Here is a 26,780-nt window from a genome sequence, read left to right as displayed (position 1 = left end):
GGGGCGGGGCGAGGCTGGGGTGGGAGGGGAGCGGAGGGGCCTGGGCCTGGCTGGGGGTCCGGGCGGGACCCGGGGGCGTTCCGGGGGCGGGGCCGGCGTCTAGCGCGCTCGCTGCCCGCACGCTGAGAGTGTCGGGCGGCGGGGACCCGGGCGGCAGGTCTCGGCGCTGCCCCTTCGGGCGCGGGCGGGAAGCCGGGCGCTCCGCACCTGCGGCGACCTCGGACTCCGCGGACCGGCGCGGGCACCTGTGGCTGCGCCCGCGCGCCCACCCGAGCTATGGCGCACGTGCAGGCGGCGGCTCCGAGGGTCCGCCGGGTCCGCCTGTGAGCTGGGGACCGGAGGAGGGACCCGGCGCGGGGCCGAGCGCACGATGCCTAGCCTTGCGGAGGCGAGGGCGGCGGGGCGCGCGGTGGCCCTGGCTCTGGCGCTGCTGCTGCCCGCGGTGCCCGGCGCCCCGCCGCGGCCCCTGCTCACACTGCAGCCCGGCATGTGAGTAGCCAGAGCGGGGAGGGATCGGCGGGACGTCCGCAGACCCCGGGCCACGGGCGGCCCGCCGTGGGCACAGCTCCGAGGCTTTGTCCCTGGGCCCCAGAACAATGGGTTCTTTGCCTTTAACTGGGGAGGGGGGGTCAAGACGCGAGGCTGCAGGCCTGGGTCTGGGGGCGCTTCTGTGGCAGGGGCCCTCGCGCCTCCCCTCCCTCTCCCCCTCCTGTCCCTTTGCTCTGTGATTCGGGTCTCGCAGGCTCAGGCAGATGCTGTGCTTTGGAAAGAGGTGAGGAATCCGGGCCCCTTGCCGGGCAGGGTCTAGCCAGGGACCCGGGCTTGGAGAAGGCAGAAAGGAAGCAGCGGCTCCCACCTCCCTCCAAAGCCTGTCTCCTGGGGTCTGGGGGCCTTTGCAGGGGCGGGGGCTGCACAGAGTTGGTTTTGTGTGTTAAACACGTGCGCTTTGGGGCTGTCGGAGCAGGAATTTAGTACCAGAATGGGCAGGAAGAGCGGGTCAGGGAGCCAGCCGAGATGGATTTAATTTTGAAAGATGATTCCCCAATGGGCCGCTTAGCGGTCTCTCAAACAGCAAATCATTCCTTGTGTTGGCCTCAAAGGACAGCCGGTGCCGATGTGAGCCGACGTGGAGGAGGGGAGGCTGCTGCCTGCAGGGTGCCGGGCTGGGGCCTGCAGAGCTTCGTGAGGCTGGGGAGGGCGGGTGGGGGACCCAGGCAGGGGTTAGGGCCTCCTGTGACAGCCCTAGGGCCAAGTCAGCTGGCCGTGCGGGACAGAGCTGCAGCTCTCCGGGCAGGAGGAGACAGGCCTTCACGTGGAGCTGGGGGAGGGGTCTCACTTTACTCCAGGAAGGAAGATTTCCTTGTAGCCGTTTCAAAGGAGCACCGTCTCGGGGTCGGCGGCCTTTGCATCCAGAAACGTGGACGGCTTAGGCCCTGACTCCACGTGACTTCTGCTGGACATTCCTCTTTCCCGTGATCCCGTTTGTTCGCGGGGTGGGGGGTGCAGCCTCAGAAGGGACCACCGCCGTGGCCTGCTGCTCAGCCGGCCTCTCTTCACGTGGTTGGCCCGGGGTGTCCAAGGGTACAAGCTCCCGGGAGTTGCAGGGTGCTGGGCGGCGTGGGCAGCTCAGCGTAGGTAGATGGACACCTCTGCTCTTGAGAGGGGCTTCTGCTCCCAGCGCTTGTGGAAACTGCCGGTCACCCCCCTGGGCTCCCCTGTACCCCCCACCCAGCTTGCCTGTGCTTGCTGAGCTCCTGGGGAAGGGGCGGAGCCGAGAGTCAGTTTTTCTGTCTTCTGCATGCTCACCTGGGGCTCAGGAAGCCCTTAGCGAGTCTGGGGAAAAGCTATTTGGACCAGCGGTGAATGGGTTACAGGAGAGAGTGGGTCTCTTCTTCCCGCCCCACGCTGTTCCCAAGGCCTCCCCTCCCCTCCTTTCTCCGTGCTCTTCAAACCCTGGGCTGGGCCTGGGGGAGCCTCCCACCCCACAGTGACGGCTGCTGCTCTGGGGGCCTGTGTCCCCTTGTTTCTTGGCCTGCGGTACATCCAAATGGGGCCTCTGTTCTCAGATTGCCCCGCACATATGAGTCTGAGTTCAGTGACAGCGGCAGATACACCTTCCACAGACCTTTTGTCTCGGAAGCACCTGGCACGTGTTTGGACACACAGTAGGGCTGCAGTGGACAGGGGCTGGCTGGCTGAACGCGTGGGGACCCCGAAGAGATTTCTCCTCTGGGCTGTGGAGGACGGGGCCCATCCAGTGGATCCAGAGTTTGCTCTTTGTTCCCTCACCCCAGAGGAGAGGGGAGGGGGCCAGGGGAGCAGCGAGGGTCCCAGAAAGTGCTGGTCCTTGCCGGTCTTATCCTCTCTGCCATCCTTATTCTGAGAGATCTGAGAGCCGCAGGGCCTGGCACACTCCCTCTGGCCGGTTTAAACAATACAGCTGACCTCCTGCCTGGACACCCTGTGGCTGGTGCTAGAAGTTGTGGGCCTCTGGGGGAGGTAAGAAGGGTGTGGTACGGGGACGCATCCCACTGACTAGCAGCCCCACGTGCTCTGTGGACCTTCGTGAACCTGCTGGAGTGATCTGGGTAGTGCTTTGGCTCCCCCTGACCGCATGTTCCCAGACTCAGCGCCACCCTGGGAGCGGGCAACGCTTATCTGTCTGCCTGTCTGTCTTTGTCTCCAAAATGAATTTCTGCTGCCACAGAGGAACGACTTGCCTTTCTTTCCTGGGCCCTGGAACCACTGCTGACCACATGGCCCAAGGTGGCTGGCTGGGCTTCCAGGAGCGAGGTCAAGGGGGAGCAGGAGCCAGATTGCCCACTTGCTGAAGCACTGACCAGCAGGCTCGGACTAGCCATGGTCTTAGGCTCCACGCTTCGGAGGAGATATACCTGCTTCACAGCGCTGAGCTTCTCCCCGAGCTGGAGTGCCCCGTGGGCAGCTGTGCTAAGAAAATGGCCATTGCTTTGGAATCAGCTGATTATATCGACCCCTCCCATCCGGGGCGGGGCGGGCCCCTCCAAGCTCAAGTCCCATCTTGCAGGTAGCTCTTTGGACCCACTGGCCCTGAGAGCTCCAACACCCCGACCTCTGAGGCCTTGGCTTCCTCCTGCTCCACCCCATTAGGAGTCAGAAAGGTGAACTGTACTGTCAATGGGCTGCGGGCAGCTGTTCTGAGCACCCCACTGGGGGCCCAGAGTTACACAGCTGCCAGGGCCTTGCCTCTTGCTTCTCCTGGGTGCCGAGCTGCGGGGTGGGTGCAGGGAGGAGCAGGAGAGGGAACTCACGCCTGAGAGCTGCCACGTTGGGCCCTGCACATTCGTGTGACATTCCAATAAATTGTCTCATGGCCTTGCACCTGAGGGACCAAGAGTCACAGCCTCCGGCGACCTGCCTGGTCATGGCATCGGAGGGGCCGCAGGACAGGAACCAGGCTCCCCAAACCCAGATCCTTGTGCTTCTCACATGTGGGCTGCACCCAGGCCAGGAGAGGGTGTTCAGAGGCAGCCCGTGGGGTAAAAATGGAGCCTTTAAACAGAAAGTCGAGGGAGACGCTTCTGAGCAAACCTGCCCTCCTCCCGGGCAGGGGTGTGTCCACTTCCATCCACCCAAACACAAAAGCCCGCTCCGTGCTTCGAGGTGCCAGCACTCCCCTCTCCTCCCTGTAACCGTGATTGATGATCCAGCAATCTTGTCAGCGTTGAGGCCGCCCGGGAGCCTTCAGGGATACGCCTGCGCCAGGCAGTCCCAGGGGCTGGCCTCACCGTGCGACTCCCTGCGGTCCACGCTGACCACAGTTGCGCTAGAGGCTGGGCTGCGGGGCGGGGCAGGGGGCCACAGGCCTTGGGGAGGGCCAGCTGGGGGAGGGGTTCTTGGAGAGATGAAGGGCAGGAGGCCAGGGCACCAGACAGTGACCAGAGAATGTGCTGGAAGGGCTGCCGTGTGACCTGGGGTGGGCGGGCAAAGGGTGGGACGGTCCTTCAGTGTTGTCATCTTGCAGATTAGCAGCAGCCAAGATGGTCGAGGTTTAAGGAGGGTTATGAAGGACAAGAGGACCTGCCGAGGGGAGCCCCAGCACCTCCACGCCCCTTGCTCTGTGTTTTCTGTCATGCCTGACACTGCCAAGGTCTGTGTGGGGCATTTCTCCTCCCCCGACCCTGTGGCTGGACCACTGCCCAGCTCCTCCTGCCTCCCGCAGCCCCCACTCCCCTGACACAAAGGACCCTTGCGCTCTGTGGCGCCACCTCCCTGGGGCTCTGGTGCTGGCATCCTACGTGCTGAGCTGGGGTCAGCATGAGGGAACTGGGGGGACATGTGGGCAGGAGACGTGGGCCCACACCAGGTTCCTAACATGCGTGGCCTCATCTTGGGTGCTCTGGAGTCCTGGAGGCATGTGCTGTCATCGTGCCCACTTTGCAGATGCTGAATCTGGGGCTCAGAGAGGGTTGGTGACTGTCTTCAGGTGGCACAGTGGGCCATGGACCTGGGTTGTCTGTTCTAAAGCCCGTGCTTGTAACTGCCCGCCTCGGTGTCATCTCCATCCCGGGACAATAACGGGCCACCTCCAGGTGGCCTCCCTCAGCACGGGCGCTATTTCAGAGTCAGGGGCTGGAGCCCTGCAACTGGAGCTCCGAGGGCATCGGCCTCAGCCCCCTCCCACTTCCACTGTGCACAGACAGGGAGCTGAGGCTGGCATTTGTCCAGGGCTCACCCCTGACGGTGCGGTGCAGGGAGCAGGTGTGGGCAAAGCATTCGGAGTAAAAACGGCAACACCCGATTTCAATTAGTGGATTCACTTTTTCCTGAAGGAACAGCCTGTTCACTACGGGGTCCCAGCATTGATGGTAAATAACACCAGCTGATGTCTATCTAGGACTGTCAGGAGCCCCTTTCTGTACTGACTCCTGTAACCCTCATGACACTCTGGCGAGGTTAGTGCCATGAGTCTCCATTTTGCAGGTGAGGTGAGGAGACTGAGGCAGAGGCTCCGCAGTGGCATGTCTTACGGATGGTGAGCGGGTGGCTGAGATTCCAACCTGGGCTGCCTGGCTCTGACCTGCCAGTCCAAGGGTTCTCAAACCCGTATCTGCGTCAGGCTCCCTGGAGGGCTTGTTAAAACGCCAGCCGTTGCTAAATCTGCAGGAATGCTGGGCACTACCCCCACAGTTCAGTGGGCCTGGGGTGGGACCCAAGAATGTGCCTTTCTGACAAGCCCCAGGAGAGGCTGCTGGTCCTGGCCCAGGGACCCCACTTTGAGAACCACTGCATGGCGTGCCGCTGCCATAGAGCCAGGGCAGGGTACATGCGTCCATCGTGAGTTCTGTTCCAAAATGTGCAACTCGATATCGTCATATGAAAACTTGGCATTTTGGTTTTTGGAGGGGGGACAGTGTGTCTGTCACGGAGGAGGACAGGGGTGGCACTCTGCCATGAGCGGGTTGTGAGGGGTCTGCAGGGAGGCATGTGTGCTGCGGCCTGCGTGAGAAACCTCCGGGCGTGCAGCAGTGGGACGCCGATTCCACCCCTGGGAGAAGGATGCAGGGAGGCGGTGGGGGGTTCCTGGAGCCTGAGAGAGCTGCGCTGTGGCCGGGATGGGGAGGCAGCCCCCACCAACTGCCCCACAGCATGGGAGTGGGGGGCAACTACCCTAGCTGCTCTCTTCTCCTGCCCCCCATCTCCCGCTGGTCCTCCCACTGGACAAACCCACCAGGCAGCCAGAGGGCAGGGACGTGCGTGCAGGCGTGTGTGTTGGGGAGGGGGACATACTCCACAGAGGTGGGCCTCCCGGGGCACAGAGCAGGTCAGAGGAGAATGGCAGCAGCCCCAGCGGCCATGAGACCATCCGACATTGATGCTCGGGATGGGGTGGAGACAGGGACTCCTCAGACCAAGACTCAGTTCTTGGTGATGGGGGGACCCCCATCCCTGATCCAGCCTCCTGCCTTGCCCCTTACCCACGTTCTCACCCTGGGGTCCTTGGCCCATCATGACACGGCCGCTGGAGGCAGAAGCCCAGGTGTCCTCTGTTCAGCCTCCTGAGAGGCAGGAGCCCCAGTGATGCTGGGGAAGGCGGGAGACGCCTGGCTTTTAGTCCTGACTCTTGTCACTAGTGGGTGACCTCAGGCAGGCCACACGGGGAGTCACTGTCACCTCCTCCGGGGTGAGTTGGGATTCGATGATACATGTGTCTGGAAAGGGTGTGGTGTCAGCACCCACTGAGGAGGTGCTCCAAAAAGGAGTGACCTCTGCCCCCATTAGGAGTAACCCCCTTCCTGGTTGGGGGTCTCCGTGGAGCAGGAAGAGGCCACAGTTGCAGGTCCCATCCGGGAGTTCATGGGGGAGTCTGGGTCCCACTCCTGGGTGGGTGTGCCCTGGCCGGCCCTGCACCCTGAGGTCCTCACACTGCAGTCACACAGACCCAGCTCCCGGATGGATGCGGCCTCAGGTGGGCAAGCCTCTGCCCTGGCGCACGAGTCTGGGGCACGGCAGGAGGGGCGAGAGTGGGACTTCTCGGGCGGGAGGTTGCAGGCGGGACACCTTTAGTGGTGGCCTGGGCCCCTGCAGGCTGGGCACGGGCCTGGTGGCCGTCCGCCCTTTCACGGATGGGCAGCTGGAGCCAGAGGGCCGGGCTGTGGGGACACCGCTGTCCCAGCTGTGGCCTGCCATTTGGCGCTTTCATGCTCTTGCCACCTCTGCTGCCGGGGGTGGGGGTTCCAGGCTTCCCTGACTTGTTCTCGGTGGGGTGGGCAGGTATCGGAGGGGACACATGTCTTCCCTCCCAGCATGAGCCCGTGAGAACGGGAAGGAGAATGTCTTTGGCTGTGAGGGCACCGTCTGGGGGTGGTGGGCCTCGGGCCAGGGTGGCTGGACAGGGTGGGCAGAGTCCCCGAGTGCCGTGCTGACTTGTGGGACGCTGGCACTGGAGCCACGTTCTCTCTTCCGAAATCTGCCTCTGCCGAGACTACCTCTGCCCCTCACCCGCCGCCTGCTTGGCCATCTCAGAATGTTCCTCCCTGTGACCTTTCCCCCAGCAGGGCCCAAGCCCATTCTCCACCTGCCCAAGCCTGATGGGGTCTGGAGTTGACTTAGGTCGACTTGGAGTGTGCTTGGCTGCTGTGTGCCCCCTCACTGGGTTTGTGCCATCCCTGGGCTGGGGAGGCCTCGGGAAGGGGAGCTGCTGGGGGCTCGGTGGGGGTGGGGGGATGGGGGTTTCATTTCTCTGATCCCGGCCCCACTACCTGCTCCGAGAGTATGCCATGTTGGTTGTCCAAACATTCACCTGTGTGGGTCAAAGGATGCTGGGAGCCACCGAGATGGCAGGGGACTATGGTGCCAGGAGCTGGCTGTGCCCCTCCCCGTCCCCCACTTCCATATCCTGCCTGCCCTTGCCTGTCCTGCATGGGGCAAACACCTACCCCTGCTGCCCTGGCACCACCCTCCTGGCTGAGGGATGTGGCTGAAGCGGGGAGGGCTGGGGTGGAGGGGTCAGATGGACTCAGGTCAGTCCTGAACTCGGGATGAGGCGTTACTGTACCTTGTGACTGTGTGTTCCCATCTATTGTGGGTGGGCGGTGGTGTCCACGGTGCAGGGGTCTTGGCAGATCAGGAGCAGCGCTGTGAGCAGCATGTAGCCCATGGGTGGGGAATTCTGTGGTTGTCCCTTTTCCTCTGAGCTCCACACTCTTGATCCTGGGCTCTGTTGCAGGCCTGGGGTGGGCGCTGTGCTGGGAGGCCTGGCCACGGGTCTGGAGCCCATGCAGGATGACTCCCCACCTGAGGGCGGGCGTGCTGGAGGGGCTGGTGCCAGCGGCCATCAGTGCTGAGGCGCTGACTGTCTGTGTCCTCTGTCCCAGGCCCCACGTGTGTGCCGAGCAGGAGCTGACCCTGGTGGGCCGCCGCCAGCCCTGTGTGCGGACCTTCAGCCGCATGGTGCCCGTGTGGAAGCCGGGATGCGGGTGGCAGGCGTGGTGCGTCAGCCACGAGCGGAGGTACGTGCTTGGGACCTGGGGCCCGATGTTGGGGGGGCTCTGCTCACAGCATTGACTACCCAGGCACCAGGCAGCTGGGGGTGGGGGGTCCATCCTGGTCTCTGGGCCACCTGCACTCCCCTTCCTGAAGCCCCTCGTCTGAGGACAAGGCCTTTTGTGCCCCGAGGTGGGCTGCAGTCCTCTCTGCTTAGCCCTGTGCCTGTCTCCCTTGTGGGGGAGATGGGTGCTTTGCCTGCTGAGTCCTGGCTGGAGACTGCAGCTGCTCGACCCTTGGGCCTCGTTCCCAAGTCCATGTGAAACCTTTATTGCTCAAGATTTTATTTCAAAACCACGCTTTGCATACCTCTCCTCTTTATGAACTCGGGTTCTGCAGCATTTGCCTGATTGCAAAGCCGGGCGGCGGGGGTGGCTGGCAGCTGCCCTGAGTAAGGTGGAGGCTCTCCACGCGTCCGGGGGAGGGAAGGCGGGAACGTGCGTCCCCAGGCAGGAGTCGGCGTTCGGCTTCCTTGCCAGGGCTCGTGGGGTGCAGGGCAGGGGGGCGCGGCCCTGCTCTGGCTGCTCGTGTGGGTGCGTGGCCCGAGTGGGGGCGCCACGTCTGCTGGGTCTGCTCCAGGGAGCCCCGGGGCGGCTGGAGGAGGCAGCTTTCATTTGGAATGTGTGTTGTACAATTCAGACTGTTCGGAGTAGAGGAGGAAAAAGGTACAGTTATGCTGTAACTAACAGCGGTTCTCAACCAGGGGCGGTTTTTATCCCTCCCTCTGGGGACGTGGGCTTGTCTGATGTGACACAGAGGTCCAGCCTGCACGTGAGTTGGGCAGAGGCGGGGGTGCTAGCAACATCCTACAGAGCATAGGACGAACGACACTGCCCCCACGTCAGGAGGGCGGAGGCGGAGGGACCCTTTGCACAAAGAAGAATCCCCCCCCGCCGTCATTCCTCCAGAAACGTGCATCCTGCAGTGCAACCTCCGACCTTCACACGTGCGTGCGTGGACTGTACCAGGCACCTCAGTGTGTGCATAAAGCGGATGGGAAGATAGTACGAATCCTCCCACGAACTTCTGAAGATCCCTCGTATTTACAAAGCAGGAATTCTCCCACATAAACCACATCTCTCCGTCAACAACTCGTTGTGGAAGGGAGCCATTTCTGGAAGCAGCCGGAAGCCCCTTGGACCCGGGGCTGGAGAGTTCCGTGGGTGGCCATTCAGATGACTTTTCTGCCATGGTCTCCAGGCTGGCCTGAAAGGAGGGTGGGACCAGCGCTTCTGAAGCGGCTGGGTGCCTTCAACTTCCTGGCAGGATGTCCGGGGCGTCGGAGGGGAAAGTCCCATGGTCTGGGAGGGCCACTCTGCCCCAGCCGTGCGCAGGCGGGGACCATGGTGTTTCTGCCACGTTTTGTGTCTGTGGATCTATGTTCTGTGACAGGGTTTCCTGGGAAGGCCTGGGGGTCCTGCATGCAAGGCTGGTTCTGGAGATCCCCTCCCTGTGCTGTCCAGCTCGAGGTGTCTGGGACACTTCACCAACTGAGCCCTTCCCTTCCTGAACGTGGCAGTTCTGCCTTGGGGTTCCGTGGGAGCAGTTTGGGTTCTGGGCTTGTGGGTGGAGGAGGGTGAGCCGTCCAGTCTGCCTGGCTCTGGAGTGTGGCTGAGGCCCACCTGTTCTCCCCACTTCTCTCCCGGGTGAACCTCGGTGCCCACAGGGGATGAAGTGTCCTGCCTGGTTTACTGGAACCAGCACCATGTGGTCACTGTGGCCAGGCTCAGTCCCCTCAGACGCTGCTGTGCTGTCAGCATGCACTGGAATGCTCACGAGTCCCGTGTTTCCTCCCAAGCCACCTGGGGCAGAGCCTGGCTGTGCCAGACTGTGAGAAGTTCCCCCAAATGCCTCATCCAGACGTCGCTTCAGCAACACCGAGGCTGTGGCTGGCACCTGGAGCAGCTGCCATCCATCCTTCTCAGGAAGGCAGTCCATGTCAGGAGCCCCCCAGTCCTAAGCCAGAGCCCTTGGGTTGTGTGTTTGCCTGTGAGTCCCCAGTGCTTATGAGCAGGTGCCCAAGTCCACGTGGACCTGGTCGTGGCCCCAGCATCCCAAGCGGGCTCTAGGCAATGCAAGGGAGGCCGGCGCAATGCCGCCGTCCTGTGTCCCCACGGGCGGCCTCTCCTCTCCCACGCCTGCGGTCATGTGTGGATGTGGAAAGACGCTGGGGCCCAGCCAGGGGAGGGGACCTTACCTTGGCTCTGCTTCCTGTCACCCAGCCAGTGCGTCAAGCTGTGGAAGGGCCCTGACATCTGGGGAGATGTAGGAGAGGAGGCCCATCCCTGCCCTTCAGGAGGGCACGGGGGGAGGCAGGGCAGGAGCTTGGTGCTGCAGCCCAGGGGACAGCCCTAGGCAGGATACCCAGAGCACCGAGGGTATTGAATGGTGCTTCAAGGGAGGGCTGGCACCGTAGGGGGCTCAGGGGTTTTATTGCTGGCTCCACCCCACCAGCCTGGTAACCCCAGCTTCGTTTTTCTCATCCATGAAACAGGCTGACCACATCTCCCACACCAGGGCTCCTGCCTGTCAGCCTAACCCAGAATGCCCTTCGTGGGCTGCCTGGCATGGAGCAAGGCTCAGGAACAGGGTGCCTGTGAGCAGAGCAGCCTCCGGCAGGGCCTTGGCTGCTCCCATGCCTGGCTGGTGGGACCCACTGTGGACATCTGGCTCCTGGGACCAGCCTGCATGGGAGAGCCATGGCTCAGGATGGTCTGGCTGCCTGTGGGTGGCTGCATTCTTTTCAGCTCCTGCAAGGAAGCCATTAAACTCTCTATTTTAAAAATGGGGAAACTAAGGCCTGGAGAGGCTTTAGGCAACGTAGCTGTGGTCATGCCGGGAGCGAGTGGCAGGGCTGGAATGTCAGTCCTGGTCTGACTCCCCAGCCTGAGTGCCGGCTGTGAGGCACACAGCCTCTGTTGAACTCCCGTTCACCCTTCACAACCCAGCTCAGATACGCCCTCCTCTGTGAAGCCCTCCCTGACCTCTAGGCAGCCAGAGGCTGTCTTTGCATCCCTGCATCTCCCTGCAGGAGGACACTGAGGCTTGAAGGCTGCCAGCAGGACAAGGAGCAGCTCGGCCAGCTTGGCTGGGGTGGGGAGTGGGCGCAGTGAGGCCAGGGGAGGGAGGCTGAGGCAGGGAAGTGAGGGCTGTGGTCTCCTTGTCTCCAGAAGAGCCAGCACTGATTCAGGACCTGGATCCAGAGCATCACTGGGACTTGGTCTCGGTTTGGCCCAAGCATGGCAGCTGCTTATTTTAGCCGCTGGAAGGTGATGGGGACCTCATCTTCGAGTCCCTGTGTAGGGCAGGCAGAGCCTGCCAGGCACTGAGAGGAGGAGCAGGCATTGGAGTTGGCACACAGGGCAACGCCCATGCCCCTCAGCCTCCAAGACGTCACCAGCCTCACGCCTGGGCCCCGAGGGATGTGTCTATGAATGTGGGTCTTTGCCACGGTGTGACCTTGTCCACTTGGGGTTTTATTGTCAGGGACGTGTCCTTGTGCTGTTTGGCTTCCAGCCTTTTCTTTCTTTTGAGATTCTTCTCCTTGGAGAATTCTCCAGTTAGTCAGAGCAAGTTGCAGAGGCTGGAAGCTGAGGGCGGGAGGCGGAAGCTCTGCACCCCACAAGTGACCGCACCCCAACTTGCTCAGCTCAGGGCCATTCTCTCTCCCCCTGGACAGACAGGAGATGCCTTCTCTCCCAAGCTTGTGGGGTGGCTGGCAGGGCAGGGGCCACAGGATGGACTTTGTGTCCAAGCGCTCAGGCTGGGTCAGCTCCAGCAAGGTTCAGAACCTGTCCGAGCCTCAGTGTCCCTATCTGGATTGCAGCTGGGGTGAGGATTCAGTGACAGCACGGGCCAGGCCCCACGTGTGGCTGTTATGTGGTAGCTCCTGCTGCCGTTTCTCCTGCAGTCTGAAGGGCAGCGGGCATTTGGCTTCTGTGTCTGATTTCTGGGCTGCCTGGCCACTGAGGTGCGACTACGCCTGAGAGGCCAGACGGGGGTACCCAAGGTCTCGTGGTCAGCCCTCCCACTGGGTGTTTCCCCGACAATCCCAGCACAGGCCAGCCCAGCCCGGGGAGTCCCTCAGGCATGTAAAGGGCTCCCCCTGCCAGGAGTAAGGTCCAAGGGAAGGAAGGGAAAAGGGACTGAGCAAAGAGGTGCTCTGAACGTGGAGCCAACACCATGTCCCTCCCTCCAGGCCCAGACCCTGCTGTGCTGTGGCCTCAACTGTGTGACACTGGCTGTAGGGGAATGAAGGGCAAGTCCTCACAGGGGCCGTGGGGGCTGCAAGCCAACTGTCCCTCTCCAGGGGTCTTTAACTTTAGGGGGCATGGGGAGGGGTGACCAGTGGCTGGGAGCAGCCGCATGTAGCCGGGCCATGCCCACGGCCCCGGGAAAGGGGATAAATATTTACAGTGGAAGGGCCCAAACAGTCCTAGCTCTGCCAAATATTGTTTGCTGCTGGGGCCGGTTTCTGTCCAGGCAAGTGGTTTCATGTCCTGCCAAAAGTGGTATTTTGCAAGGCGCTCCCGCGTCTCTCTGTGCAGGGCATGTGCACGCACACACGCTTGAGGGAAGTGGCCCGCCGGCCACCCTGTTTGCTCGTTGGGTCGGGGTCCCCAGGGCCAACCTCGGGCTTCCTGCACTCCAGCCTCAGCCGCTGAGGGGGAGTTTAGTTACCTGGAGATCGCAGCCCGGGCGTCCTGGCCCTCTCAGGGGCTCAAGGGCCCTTGACCAGTGGCTGTTGGCCTGGCCCCTCGTCCCGTCTGTACAGACAGTGGCGGGGGGAGGGAGGTCATTGTGCTGCGGGGCCTTAGGGTTGTGGAGTGGCCCTGGGTGGTCCATCTCCCCCTCCTTCTGTTACTCTTCTCTCTGTCTCTGTCACTGTCTCTCTACCTCTGTGGGTCTCTCTCTCTCTGAATTTCTCTGTCTCTGTCTTCTCTGTCTCTCTGACTTTCTCTCTCTCTCTGTATCTGTCTTTGTCTTTACCTCTCTCTGTATATCTCTGTCTGTTTGTCTGTCTCTGCGTGTCTCTCTGTGTCTCTCCATCTGTCTTTCTCTTCATCTCTGTCTCTTCATCCTCTCCTGCCCACACACATCCACGTGACCCATTCTGTCCTGCAAACACAAAGGACTCATAGCCATGGGATAGGGGCAGGTGCCGTGTGAGTTTCCTGGGCTGCTGTGACAAATTATGTCAACCCAGGTGGTTTAAAAACAACACTTCAAGAGGCCCGAGGTCCAGGTGTGGGCGGGCGCTGGTCCTCTCTCCAGCATTTGGGGCGGCCGCAGTCCTGTGGCTCCTGGGCTTGTAGACACCTCGCTCCAGCCTCTGCCTCTGCCTAATGTGGCCTCCTCCTGTGTCTGTATCCGAACTTCCCTCTCCTATCAGGACAACAGACACTGGCTTAGGGCCTCCTCTCCAGCTGACTCTTCTTAACTTGATGGCAAGTTAAGCAAAGACCTTTCTAAATAAGGTCATATTCCAGGTGTATGTGAATTTGGGGGGACATTATTCAAGCCAGTACAAGCAGTGAGAGACAGGGCGTTGGGTGGGGGGCAGTTAGGTCTGCCTTGCTGACCCTCATCAGAGTGGGAGGTGGAGGTGGTGTGGGCAGGGGGTAGGACAGGGACTCAGGGCAGCTCCCCGTAGGGAGAACAGGGTGTCGGCAGATCTTGAGCTGCTGGGGCCCCCTCTGAAGAAGCAGGAAAGGTGCTCATTGGAGGAGCAGAGACCCTTCCTGGATCTGAGGCCCAGACCAGGAGGAGCCGGGACTTGGGGTCTGGGACCGGGGGTCCAGCCATTGGAGGGCTGCCTGCTGGGAGCCGCATGGACCAGGGCGCCCTCTGCTCCCACCTCCCTCTGCTCGAGGTTTGCAGCTGTGGGCAAGTCCTGGGGCTGGGGGAGGCAGACCCCTCCCCGCTGCTCACTGTGAGGGGCTGGAGAAGCAGGTGGAGGCCAGGGCTGGGCTGAGGGTGGCCCTGAGGTGGCTGGGCTTCCACAGGCCTCAAGGTCCTGGTGGCCTGCGGTGCCTCTGGATCTGCGGAGGGGGACAGATAGGGGACCCCTATCCTTTGGTGAGCTGGTCTCTCCCTGGCTGTGGGCACCATCCGCCTATGGCTACCTCCTATGCCAGATCCCAGGCTGGCCAGATCTGGCAGCCCCCTCCCAGGGGTCCCAGCATGGGGCCCCCCTCTCAGTCCCTGGGTGGGCTCCGTCATTCTCTGCTCAGCCTTCGTGAGAGCTGCAGCCTGGTCCGTTTGAGCAGGAAGCAGCCTGTGGACCCATGCCATCTGGGCCTCTTGGCCCCCGGGAAGACCCCCGCCAGCTGCTCGCCCTGCTGTCTCCCCTCTGACTTCGGCACATATGGGTCCTCCTGCCTCTGCCCATAACTGCTTCATCTGGGTTACCTGTCTCCTGGCTCAGCTCTATACTCCTGGGGGTGGGGGAAGGGCCTGTGGCACCGGTGTTTGGGGACCCCTCCTATGGACCCTCTGGTACCATCCACTTCGTTGGTGGACTGAGAGTCTGAACAGGCACCACCCCTCCCTGACCCAGCCGGCCCGGCCTTGGGCACTCTGGGCCTGCTCAGCTCATTCCAGAAGCGGCTCTGGCTCCTGAGCTGGGCCTTCCAGTCTGAGTCTCCAGACCCTCCCAGACTGGGCTGGTGCTAAGAGCCAGGTGACCAGCAAGATGCACATTCTGACCCCAGCTTGGGAGCCGGGACCTCTGTGGGGTGGGGAGGGCAGTGTGTTCCGGGGCAGAGCACAGCATGAGGCCACCGAGGCCGGCTCCCCGCAGCCCTCCCGTCCACGTGGGTGCGGTCCCCTCGGGCTGCAGACGACCTGGCCGGGTACCGGCCCGGCCGCCCCGTGGCTCAGCTGGGAAGCTGGATGCCGCTGCGGTGGTGACCGCCTCCCCTTCCCTTCTTTTCCAGGACCATCTACTACATGGGCTACAGGCAGGTGTACGCCACGGAGGCCCGGACCGTGTTCAGGTGCTGCCGAGGGTGGACCCAGCAGCCCGGCGAGGAGGGCTGCCTCTCCCGTGAGTGCCGCCGTCCCTCCCCACCCGCGTCCCCGGCGGCCACTGTCCCTCTGCACCCCAGAAGAGGCCGTGTCTAATAGGCAATGCCCTCCCTGGGACATAGGCCCCGAGTGTCCACACTGGGCGTGACTTCCCAGAGCAACACGAGAGACTCTGGGGGCCGCTCACTGTGTGGCTCTGCCTGCCCGAGACGTTAGAGCGAGACTGGAGGGAAAGAGGACAGTGACTTTCCCCAGCGCCAGGCTGGCAGGAGCCGCAGAGAGAGTGTGGGGCCAGTGGGGGGTCAGTCGGCTTCTCTGGCTCTGCTGAGGATGGGGCCTGGTCTGCTGGTGTCTGAGGTCCTGCATGGGGACAGTGTCTGAGGTCACACAAGGCTGCATGTTGGTGTCAGTGGTCTCAGGTACTGTGAGCTGGTTTGGGGGGGTGTTCAGAGCATGGCTCTGGAGCGTCTGCCATGCCACGTCCCTCTGGCTCTTGGGTCCTTCTGCCTGCTCTGTTCCCAGAAAGGCCCAGACAGGGCAGGCGGCACCATGCTCACCTTCGGCCTCAGTGGGTGCCAGGTGGCAGCTCTGTCCTGTCCCATTCGTTGGTATTCCTGGGCGCCCCGAGCCCCAGCCTTCTCGTCTGCAGAACAGGAGCGGGGGTGGCCCCTGTGTATCCAGCAGGACTCTGGAAACCCTGTGCCACATAAGATGACTGGGGGCAGGTGCTGGTGGGCTGAGGCTCAGAGGTGGGGGGCTGGGGCTAGAATCAGGTTGTCTGGTCCTAGCGGTGGCTCTCAAACCTTTGCTTTGTAAAAAGAGTGGCTCACAGCTGTGGAGCCTGGCTGCATGGGGTGTTTGGGAAGGGTTTCTGGCCTATGAGAGTAGGGACAGGTGAGTGGTGACAGGTGGGCCAGCAAGTGAGTGTGGCAACAGATGAGTGTGGGGATAGGTGGGCCTGCAGGTTGGTATGGGGACAGGTGAGTGTGTGGACAGGTAGGTGCGGGGACAGGTGAGTGTGGGGGCAGGTAGGTGTGGGGATAGGTGAGTGTGGGGACAGGTTGGTGTGGGGACAGGTGAGTGTGGGGACAGGTGCCCTGGCAGTTGAGGCCACCTGGGAAAAGACATCAGTGTCCCTCCCTTGGAGAGGTTGACCCTGAGATTGTGGGACCCTTGTCCCGTGGAACCAGGCTTCCCTGAAGCACTGACGTGGCATCTGTGGGTGAGGCGAGGGATGGGGCTGTGAGCTCCCCACCGTGAGGGGTACAGGCCTGGGCTCCCCGGGCTCCTTCTGTGGCCTGTCCCCTGAAGCCCCTGGCTCCCTCCTTTGAGGGGGACGGAGCTGCCTGTCCTGACGTGCATTTCAGCAGGGACAGGGGAAGAGAGAGGGACGGTGGTGATGTTTTTCTAGTAGAGGAAGTGAATCACTCTCTCCAGGAGGGGACAGAGAGGAAAGAGGGAGGAGGCGGCCAGCTGGGGGGGACGGTGAGGCCCTGAGAAGCGGCTCTTCTTTCTGTGGCTCTCTGATCGCTGTGCCTGATGCGTCCCCTGTTTCTCTGCTTCTGGCATCTGGCAGGAACAAAGGGGTCTGTTTAGTGGGGGGGGGGGGGCAGACATCAAAGCTGCAGTCCCCTGGTTTCCGCTCTGGGGCGGGGAGCTCCTGGGGCTGGAAGGTGGCTCAGATAAAGGAGTGGGGCCGGGGTGAGGAGAGGAAGCGGGGCGGCGGTGGGGGGAGGGGGAGATGGGGCCTTGCACGCCGGGAAGGGATGTGACTGCGCAGCCGCACAGGTGACGTGGGGCTGCCCCTGGCCTGGTGTCCCCTGGCAGAGGGTAGGGTGGGGGAGCCTGGACACAGGTGAAATGATTGCAGGTGGAGGTGTGCATGGCAGCATTTGGACAGTATTGTCCCCTCTGAGCTCTGAGCCAGGATCTGGTGGCCCTTGCTTTCACCTGTGTCTGGGAGTGACCATCCCAGGGTCAGGGCAGGGCCAGGGGCCAGCCAGTCCCCAGCAGGCTGGGTTGGCCTTTCCTCACTGCGGAGAATGGCCCACGTGCTGGCTTTTTGGGAATGGGATGGGTCACTAGTGGGCTCCGTCAATGTGATCATCTCTCTCCGTCGCCAGTCTGCCCAGCATGAGCTTTGGGCCTGTCCCGCCAGCTCTGCCTTCTTGTTCCTGCAGTCAGGCTCCAGGGTGTCACTTACACGGGGGACCCCAGGCCATAGAAGAATGAGGTGGCTCTGCCCTGGCCTAGCCTGGCGGGCAGGAGGGAGATGCTGGGGGCTCAGCCGGTGGGGCCCAAAGCAGCCTGGGCGCCGCAGCACTGGGAGGATCCTGATGTGGTTCTGTGCCGGGACCCTCCTCAGGGCAGCTTTGGCTGGGCATCTGCTGTGGGACACAGCAGGGTCCCCACGTGGGTCCTCAACTTGGGCTTCAGGTTTCTTGGTTGTAGGCTTTTGAAAATGCATTTTTAGCGCAGGATTTACGTGCTTGTGTATTTTCCTTTTGTGTGTTTGTTTTCATGATCCCGGGAAAGCTGTGATCTGGCTTCTCCGGATGCCGAGTGTTTACCCCCGTGTGTGAGGGGGCCGAGGGGTGGGTGGCAGGGGTGGGAGTCTGGTTCACGCCGGCCGAGGAACCTCGCATGCAGCCTTCGGGGGGCGCCGGCGCGCAGGAGGCCTCGCTTGCTCCGGCTCCCGCGTGCGTTTCCTACCGGTGGGCTCGTCAAGGGGGCCGGGGCATTGCGGGTTGGATCAGGACCCAGCAGGAGCCTGGAGCTGCTCTGCCCGGGAAGCCCTGCCACGGTGGGGTCAGGCGAGAGTCTCAGGTGGCGGCTGCAGTCCTCGCCTGGCCAGTGTGCCAATGGGCCTCAGGGCCAGGACAGGCTCCTCCAAGCCCCCTGGCCCCCAGCACCCCCATATCTGTGAGCAGAGAGGACAGGGTGGCGGCAAAGGCTCCCGTGCAGAGGGGCCTGGTGGTCTGGCCCACTCCTTTCTCTCCCTCGCCGCTCCCCATGTCCCTGTCACCCCTGCAACCCTTCCCAGCAGGGGAGGGCGGGGTCAGCCCGTGAGCTACAGACGTCCGGACCCCCATCCCCGCACCCACCCCACCAGCCATCGTGAAGCTGCTTTGCGCTTGTGTGACCTGGAAACCCAGCTGTGGAGGACAGTGTCAGGGCCGCGAGGGTGGGCCTTGGAACCCTGTCGTGTTTGTGTAGGTATGAGGAGGACACTTCATGCCTGTGGGAGAGGATGGCAGGAAGCTGCTGACCGTGTGGTGATTGCTACGAGATCCACTCAGCCGCACGTGTGGCCTGGAGGTGGCTGAGCAGAAAGAGCATTGGCCGGGCAGCGGGGCTTTCGGGTGGGCGGCCCCGCGGAACGTGCACCCGGGTCTCTTGCTGTGGGGCGACTCCTCTTCGCTCAGGGTTCTCTTAATCCCACTTTGATCACAGTGGGTGACACAGTTTGCTCCGACCCTCTGATGCTTCAAGTAGTCACCCTGGGTCCTGGCACCTTTCCTCACGATGGGGGCCCTGAGTGTGCAGAGTGGCTGATGTGGTGTCTGCCTGGAGCCATGGACACCCCAGTCCCCCACATGCAGACTCTGAGATGGACACACGCAGGAACGAAGTGCCAGGAAGACCCTGTCTGCGGCCCCTTCCTCTGACTCTCTCCCTGTGGGCTGAGCTCGGCTGGGTGTGGTGGGGGCTGAAGGGAACCAGGCAGGCCGCAATGGAGAGACAGGACCCGAGGAGGGTGTCCAGAGCCACAGTGGCTCCTTGGGGTGTGAAGAGCACAGGGAAGGAATCCTGTGGCCAGTGAGTTCTTCATAAAGCAGAGTTAAGCCGGTTTCCTTTCTGCAGGACTTCTCAGAGCCTTTAATGTGGTAATGTGCCCCATGGAGTCCTGTGACAGCTTATACAGTATCATGTTTTCCAAACTAATTGCATCTTGAATTCAGAGCCATCCTAAAAAAGAAAGAAAAAAAAGGAACAAAGTCAAAGCTACAAAACAGTGTCCCTAAACAGGCTTTGACATACTGACGTAGGTGATCCACTCGATGGTCATTCATGGGGGCCAGTGCTGTGCTCTGGGCTGGTGCTGTGCTTGGGGCCACGAGGGTAGCTGTGAGCAGAAACTGGTCCCTGCCCTGATATCCTGGGACTCGTGTCCTGCAGCAGGAGACACACAGGAAAAGAAGTGGTTACGTGCCACTGGTGGGAGGTGCAGAGAGAAATGAGGCAGGGACAGGGTGGGGGCTGGGAGGGTGGGAGAGGCAGTGGGAGTCGGGATTTGCAGTCTGGAAACTGAGTCTGGAAGGCTCAGGCCCGGCCCTACCTCCACAAATTCTGGGGTTCCAGGACCTCAGAGTCCCTAGCCCCCGTGTGCCCAGTGTGTGTGGGTGGGGACAGCCTGGCTCTTGACTCTGGAGCAGACCCTCAGGCAACTGCAGCCGGGGAGGACCCCGCAGAGTGACCATGCAGAGTTCCTCCGTGAGCTGCCCTGACCCCTCCCTGCCTTCTTGCTGCTCAGGGATCCCAGCCGTCTAGGGGGAGGCCAAAGACCTTCGTAGAAGAGTGCCTTCCTGCACGGGCTTCCCAGCTGCGGGGGGCGTTGAAATGATCTGTGTCCTGCAGGAGCCGGGGAGGCTGTGCCTTTGCCTTTGCCCATGGCTGGGGTTGGCAGAAGGGACAGGAGCTCAAGCCGCTGGACACTGCCCTTGATCTGGGTGTCGGTGCACCTGCAGCCTCGGCAGCAACAGTCGGGGGCACCCAGGGGCGAGGCCCAGGCTGGGGTCCCCGTGTCCAGCTATTGGACCGCCAGGCAGGCAGGGCCTGCAGGTCTTCCTCCTGCCCCAGGATGGCCTGGGGCCCTGCTTGGCTGCCAGGGCCAGTGGCTGCTCCCTCCTCAGTGTTCCTCTGGGCCTGGTTGGTCGGGACCACTGGGAAGGAGGCTGCAGGAAGGCCGCGTGGGACCCCGGGGCTGCCCTCTGCTTTCCTGCCTCTACCGTTTGCTTCTCCTTTTCCGTTCTGGCCATAGGTCCGCCCTGCTCCCCAGTGTGGGAACTGGCTGGGCTGATGTCACGGCTCTGAGCTCTCCTTTCCTCTGTGTGGATGCAGTGCATTGTCTGCCAATACCTGTTGTCTACTGTGACTTCTACTCTCTTATCGCTGTCTCCCCACCCCCAACACCCCAGGCCTCTCCCAACCGTGGAGTCACATCCAGACTGGTAGGCCCCCATGCCCAGCCACACTGTGCGCACTGGCACACATGGTGCACCTGGACTCGCAGCCCTCCCAGAGGGCCCACCCACTCACTTCCTTGCAGATTTGTGCACACACATGCATGTGCTCACTCCCCCACATGCACACATTCACACTGACGTGCTCGCGTGCATGCACACACTGTGCACAGCCCCGCACACATGCACATGTACGCTCACACACGTGTGCTCACTCATGCATGCATAAGATGTGTCTGTGCACGCTCATAGTCACAGTGCTCCTGTGGGCCCACAGCATGTGCAAATCCCACACACCCACATGCTCACACCCACACGTGCTCACATGTTCATAGCCACATGTGCTCACAGCCACACATGATCACACATGTTCACACCCACACATGCTCACACCCATGCGTGCTCATACGTTCACACCCACATGTGCTCACACCCATGCATGCTCATAGCCACACATACCCACATCCACACGTGCTCACACATACATGTGCTTACACCCACACGTGCTTACAGCCACATGCTCACACCCACATGTACTCACATGTTCACACCCACATGTGCTCACACCCATGCATGCTCATAGCTGCACACATTCATAGCCACATGTGCTCACATGTTCACACCCACACACGCTCACACACACGCAAGCTCATGGTCACAGTCCCACACTCACACCTGGCCCAGAGCTCCCTTCCCCCTCCCCTCCCTGCTATGGGAGTTGCCCAGCAGTGACACAAGGAGCCACGAGCTCCAATGATGCTGTGAAGTCCTCAGACACCTCTGGGCAGGGTATGGAGGGGTGGAGACCTACAGGAACCCTGTGTTATTGCTGTCTCCAATGCAGTCCTGGGGACTTACTGGGTGACCTGGGCAGAAGGGGGCCGTCATCTTCAGTTCAGTTTCACTCCCTGGGTGGGCTTTCGCTGTGCATGGTGACAGGGACACCGAGACTTCCCCTGGGGCTACGGTGCAGGGGAGCACAGGCCCTGAGACATGGAGATGGCACCGGCTGCTTGGAGTCCACACCGATCCCCAGTGCCAGATGGAGCTCTTCCTTCTGGAAGGCTCTGGTGCGTGGACTTCGGGGATTCTGCATGCAGGGGCGAGGGAGAGGAGGGGAAGGCTTGCTCTGGCCTGCTCAGCCTCCTACTCCTGCATTGACAGGACGCGGCCTCCCCAGTGTGGTGAGGCCAGTTTTTCTCTTGACTTCAATGATGTGCTAGGGCTTTGGGAGCTGGCCTGACTCTGGGCAGGGGGAGGTCCACCCACCCACCTGTCCAGCCCTCCCCGCCTGGAGGGCTTGGCCCTTCCTGGTGAGCCTGGAGCCTCAGCGCCCAGCACGGAGCAGCTGGACTGCGCCCTCCGCCCATGAGAGTCTGGGCAGAGAGGGGGTTGGTTGGGTGAGGGATGTGGTCAGGGCCCCAAGCCTCCAGCCGGCATTGGGTGGCAGCAGGTTTGGGTGGACTCAGGGTCATTCTGTTCCCTGGGCTCCCAGGGAAGTAGCTTCCTTTGCTGAGCCACCGCCAGTGGTGGAGGTGGGCTCTGTGACCCCCAGCGTGGGCAGCTCACGGGCAGTGCTTTGCAGCAGCTCAAGCGGTTTAGGAACCGCCGTCAGCCTTGGTTGACGAGACAGCAGTGTCTTCTGAGCCGCGCTGCTTGGAGGCCTGGGACCTCGTGCTGTGCCAGCCCTCCCTCTGGCATCCCTGGTGGTACGTTGTCCTCACTATCTCCCCGTTTGTCTGTGCTTTCGCATGCCTGGCACCATTTGACCCCCAAACACCTCCACATGTGGCAGACAGATGTGGTCTTGCTGAGGACCCGGGCCCTAGTTCAGCCTGGCTTTGGTCTCCCCCGCTGGGGGCTGGGGGGGTTGTCAGGGGCAGACGTGCCCTGCTGGGGTCCTGCCCTGTTGTGTGTGCCTGGGATGTGCCCGGGAGGCCCAAGCAGAGGGAATATCCCACCAGCCCCTCCCTGGCCTGGGCAGGGGAGCGCCCACCCTTGTCCTCTGCTTTCCTCGCCTTTCACCATAAGAGAAAGTGGCTGGCATTAAAGAGGCCACATATGTGCCTGGATGTGCTGCCCCCGCCCTGCGGATTGCACTCCCCCAATCTGCCATCCAGCACCCAGGCGCAGCCAGGAGCAGGGGAGACGTGTGGACAGCCAGTCACTAGGGGGAGTTCCCTGCCCCAAGCCTTCCCTCCACTTGCTCGGCCCTCAGAGGCTGGCCCCTTGGCAGTGGCAGATCCTGTGGGCACTGTGGGCCCCAGGTCGCCTCCATCTGACCTTGCATTTCTCATGTCCGTGGGTTCAGAAGGCTCCTTCCTGGCCCCCAAAGGTCCTGTGGGTGCAGTCCCGGCCAGGCCAACAGCTTCAAGGGACAATCCCCAAGCTTCCCAGACCCCCTGCCATGACCTGGCACGCAATAGGCACTCTTAAGATTCATTAATGTTTTAAAAATAATGTTAAGTATAAAACAAATTTGCCAATTGTTTCGTAAAGCACCACTCTTCCTTTAGCACCCATGCACTGAGGTTTTCTGTTTTTCATTCCTGGGTCTGTACTCGGTTCTCTTTCCTGTCCACCTGTCTTTGTCATCTCTGTGAGGTGCTCCTCTCTTCTCACAGAGGATGTCGGATGTCCTGGTTTTAAAGCCGTGGTCTGACACTCATGAGCTCTGTTTCCTTGGGTGTGAGTTCTTCCACTTTTCATGTGTCATGTCTGTCACGAGTTGGGTGGATCTTTTGGGGTGTGTGTCTGTCTGTTGGAGACAGCCGGCTGCCTTCCTCTGTGCTGTGCACTTGGGGGGTAGTAGAGGAAACTGCCATTGTTTGCTGTTTTGGTGACAGTGGGGAGGGGTGGGCCCTGCTGCAGGAGGCTGGCGTCGTTGGCTTCCCAGACCACCAGGTCCATGTCCTCCGACACAGGCTCCCCTCACTGTTGCTGTTGCTCTTGCCTGACCCACCAGGGCGAAGGTCGTGCAGGGCCGGTCCTGCCTGGGTACTATCCTTCACATTGTGTGCAGTGTCTGTCCTGCCCCAGGCCTCTGCTCTGGCTGCACCTGGAGCATGCACCTTATTGCTCCTGCCAACCAGGAGCCCTGGGCTTCCCTCTGTGGCGTCCCTGTTCTTCCAGCATCCCACAAGTCTCTGACCAACCAGGAGCACCCCTTCTTGCTTTGGAGCTTTGTGAAGCTTTGTCTTAAAACGGTGTCGTGTTTTTCCATCTCTGTGGGTGTGATGCTTCGTGCAACCTGCCACCTCAAATCTCGAGCTCCTGCCCTTTCCCCAAGGCTTACAGACAGACAGCTCTCGCACATCTGGTTTTGCCTGGGCATATGGTTGGTTGTTCACACATTCATTCATTCATTCAACAAAACTGGCCGGTGTGCTTCTGAGGGTGGGTGCTGAGGCATGGGATGGCAATCCAGACAGGGTTGGTGCCTGTTCTCAGGGAGCCCATGGCCTGGATGGAAGAGGAGCTGTCACCCCAATTAAGTGCTTAATTATGGCCAAGAGGCCATGCAAGATCACCAGCTGCAAGGTAGAGGATGGAACTGGGGTGAGCAGGAGTGAAAGGGGAAACTGGCTAAGGCCTCTGCAGGAGCAAGAGGTGGCGCTGGAGGTGGACAGACGTGGGCGTGTTCAAGGCGCACCAGGGGCAGCACCCTCGGACTAGCTTTGGGCTGGATGCAGTGTGGGAGCGAGCACACGAGGACTCCTCCTGGGTGTCTGGCCTGAGTCTTTAGGTCAGAAGGAGGATTCGCTGTGTGTGCATCGATTGGCTGGTCCACGGTCGAGGGAGCGTCTTGTGGCCATGTCTCCTAGGGTGAAGGTCAATTATGAAGGTCTGACATGGACACAGGACGGGGCAGTGGCTGCCCCGGGCCTAGCACCCTGGTGAGTGCACGTGCAGTAGGACTGGCGTGCCTGCTCTGGAGGGAGGGCTCAGCTCCCCTTGCCCTGAGGTGTGGTGTCTTTAGTTGGGACAAGCAGGGGCGCTACCGTGGATGCTACTGTGGGGACAGTCCACAGAGATGAGAGGGAGCAGGGTCTGGTTAGGACTGTTCCAAGCTCCTCCCTTTCCCTCTCTGTTCCAGAATTAGGCAGATGCTCCTGGGAAGGGAGAGGGCAGATGCAGGGCAGTGGGCTTCTGGGCTGTCACCTGCTCCCCACCTGAGGGGTGGCGGGTCTCAGCCATTTAGGGCTGGAGGTCTTCAGGACAATGAAAACCTTCCAGGTGGAAATAAACGCAGCTGGCTTTTGCTCAATGAAATTGCACAAGTCAGCAGGTTTCGGGCCCATGGTGCTCGGGACTCTGATGCTTTCCTGTTGTGTGGGCCCTGGGGGACGGCCCCTCGGTCCAGGGGACTTCCCTGTGTGGATTCCAGGGTCAGGGGGGCTTCCGTCCCTGCTCCCCTGTGAGCTGTCTTGTGCCCCACCCCCCCTGCCCCATTCTGGACACATCCTCCAGCTGCAGATTTGGCTGGAGGGAAGAGTCTGATGGGACCGAGGGTGGCTGGGTGTGGAGGAGCAGCGGGGCCACAGGGGCAGCGGTGGTGGGTATGGGTGCAGGACTGCAGAGGAAGAAGCGTCCACAGAGAGCCTGTGTCTCAGTGCTGGCCTGCACTCTGGTCGCTCCTCACTGTGCAACCTGGGGACACGTACTGAATGTCTCTGAGCCTCGGTTTCCACATCAGGTGCAGCACCTGATCCAGGGGCCACTTGGACCCGTGTGCCTGGCTGTCATCCTTCCCCTCGATCTGCACCCTGGGAATCTCAGGTGGTCTCACCTGGCTGCCAGCAGAGCACTGCTCCTTCTAGAGCTTCCTCCCTGCCCTGGCAGGAATGCTCTCAGCGACACACAAGCTCTGAGCCTGAGGGTGATAAGCTTCAGGGTGGCAGGGGTGGCCAGGTCACTTCTGGGAGTGTCCACTCACCCAGCGAGCTCCCCATGTGGGTGGGGTGCAACCCGCCCAGCCGACCTTGCCCTCCTATGTGTGAGGATTTGCAGGTGGCGGCTGTGGGGTCAAGGACACTGACCAAAATCCCCCCGAGGAGGCACCTGGTCCAACCTGGTTGGGCACTCACTGTGACAGGGGCCAGCGGGACAGTTTGGGACTGTCGGCTGGTGGAGCTGCCTGCCAAGCTCCACCCACCTTCCCCCCCACTGAGCCGTTGCCTTGTGGGCCCAGCACAGCTTCCTCCACCTCCACACTGGTGGTCTCACTCCTGAGTCTAGGGAGCCTCAAGGCAGCAGTAGCAAACGCTGCCCAGAGTGGGGCTGGGGAGAGGGCCGGGGAGCAGGGGGTCTCCCCCGCAGAAGGATGAAGCCAGCCCCTCCCCAGCCCTGGCCTCCTCCTGCCGGGGACCCTCACTTCCTCCCATCCTGTGCTCCTGCTGGACCGGGCCAGGATTGCCCCTCCTTGGGGACAGGACCAGCCTGGTAGGTTCCACCTTCAAGGCCTCAGCCAGGCTCTCAGGCCCCCTCGCAGCTGTGGGCAGTGTCCTGGCCACTCTGCTGCCCCCGCCCTGCCCCTTGCACTCTCTGCCCTCCTTCCACTCCCTTCCACCCCCTCACTCCCTACCCGCTGCCCCCAGGAAATGCTCTGCAACTCAGAGGGCTCCCATTTAACCCTGCTGGGTGTGGCCATTGCAGGTGGAGAGGGGGACACTTCAGGCTCCGGTGGGGGAGGGATGGAGGTGGCTCAGGACAGAGCAGAGCTGGGCCAGCAAAGTGACAGCCTGAGGCGGGGCTGCCTTCTTGTCGGACCCTCCCCAGGACCGGGTGCTCACCCCTTGGCACGTTCCGAGGTCCGAGGTGGGGCAGCGCTTTCCTCTCTGTGTCCGGGGTCCAGGTCCTGCAGTGCCTGGGCCGGGGCTGGAGACCCTCCGTCTCAGAAGCAGAGGGTGGAGTTACAGCTGGATGGGAAGACTTCGCAGGCAGGCGGGCCGTCCCCAGGGACTTGGTGTCCCGTGGGTGGCTGGGGGCTGCCCCGGGCTCCTGCCCCTCCTCACCGGCCTTTCTCCTTTTCTCCACAGCCGAGTGCAGTGCTGGGTTCTGCTTTCATGGCGGCCGCTGTGTGCCAGGCTTGGCCCAGCCCTGCTACTGTCCCCGAGGCTTCCGGGGTCCCCGCTGTCAGTACGGTGAGTGGAGCCCCCTTGGGGCAGCGGGGCCCAGGCTGTGGCCAGCTTGTGGGTGGAGGAGCAAGGGATGAGCTGGGGGTGATTCTGCCGCACAGGGTCCTGCAGGGGAAACCCCTGGACAAGCGGGCATTCTCCCCGCTCCACCAGCTCCCTGCAGCCCATCCGAGGCTGTTGGGAGGAGGGGCGACCCCAAGAGACCCCTTCCTCTGCAATAGCTCTGCACCTTGTAATCTTAGAGCCCACCCTGTCCAACCCCATCATTTATGGGCAGGGACAACTGGGCCCAGAGAAAGGCCTGGAGTGGCCGGGGTCCCTGGCAGCTCAGGTAGCAGCCCGTCCC

General features: G+C 61.9%; 1 protein-coding gene across 1 annotated transcript in view; it reads left to right on the top strand.

The window, feature by feature from the left end:
• Positions 1 to 370: 370 nt before the first annotated feature.
• The window catches only part of MEGF6 (multiple EGF like domains 6), a 113,553-nt gene continuing 87,143 nt past the window's right edge, over positions 371 to 26,780 (top strand). The window contains exons 1-3 of the mRNA XM_063105686.1: positions 371 to 489; positions 7,857 to 7,991; positions 14,964 to 15,073. Of these exons, the coding sequence (XP_062961756.1) occupies positions 371 to 489; positions 7,857 to 7,991; positions 14,964 to 15,073 (364 nt within the window). The remainder of the gene's footprint in view (positions 490 to 7,856; positions 7,992 to 14,963; positions 15,074 to 26,780) is intronic.

The sequence above is a fragment of the Cynocephalus volans genome, chromosome 8, assembly GCF_027409185.1.
Source record: "Cynocephalus volans isolate mCynVol1 chromosome 8, mCynVol1.pri, whole genome shotgun sequence".
NCBI lineage: Eukaryota > Metazoa > Chordata > Mammalia > Dermoptera > Cynocephalidae > Cynocephalus > Cynocephalus volans.
The sequence above is the reverse complement of the archived record's forward strand: the minus strand, read 5'-3'. Positions and strand labels throughout refer to the sequence as shown.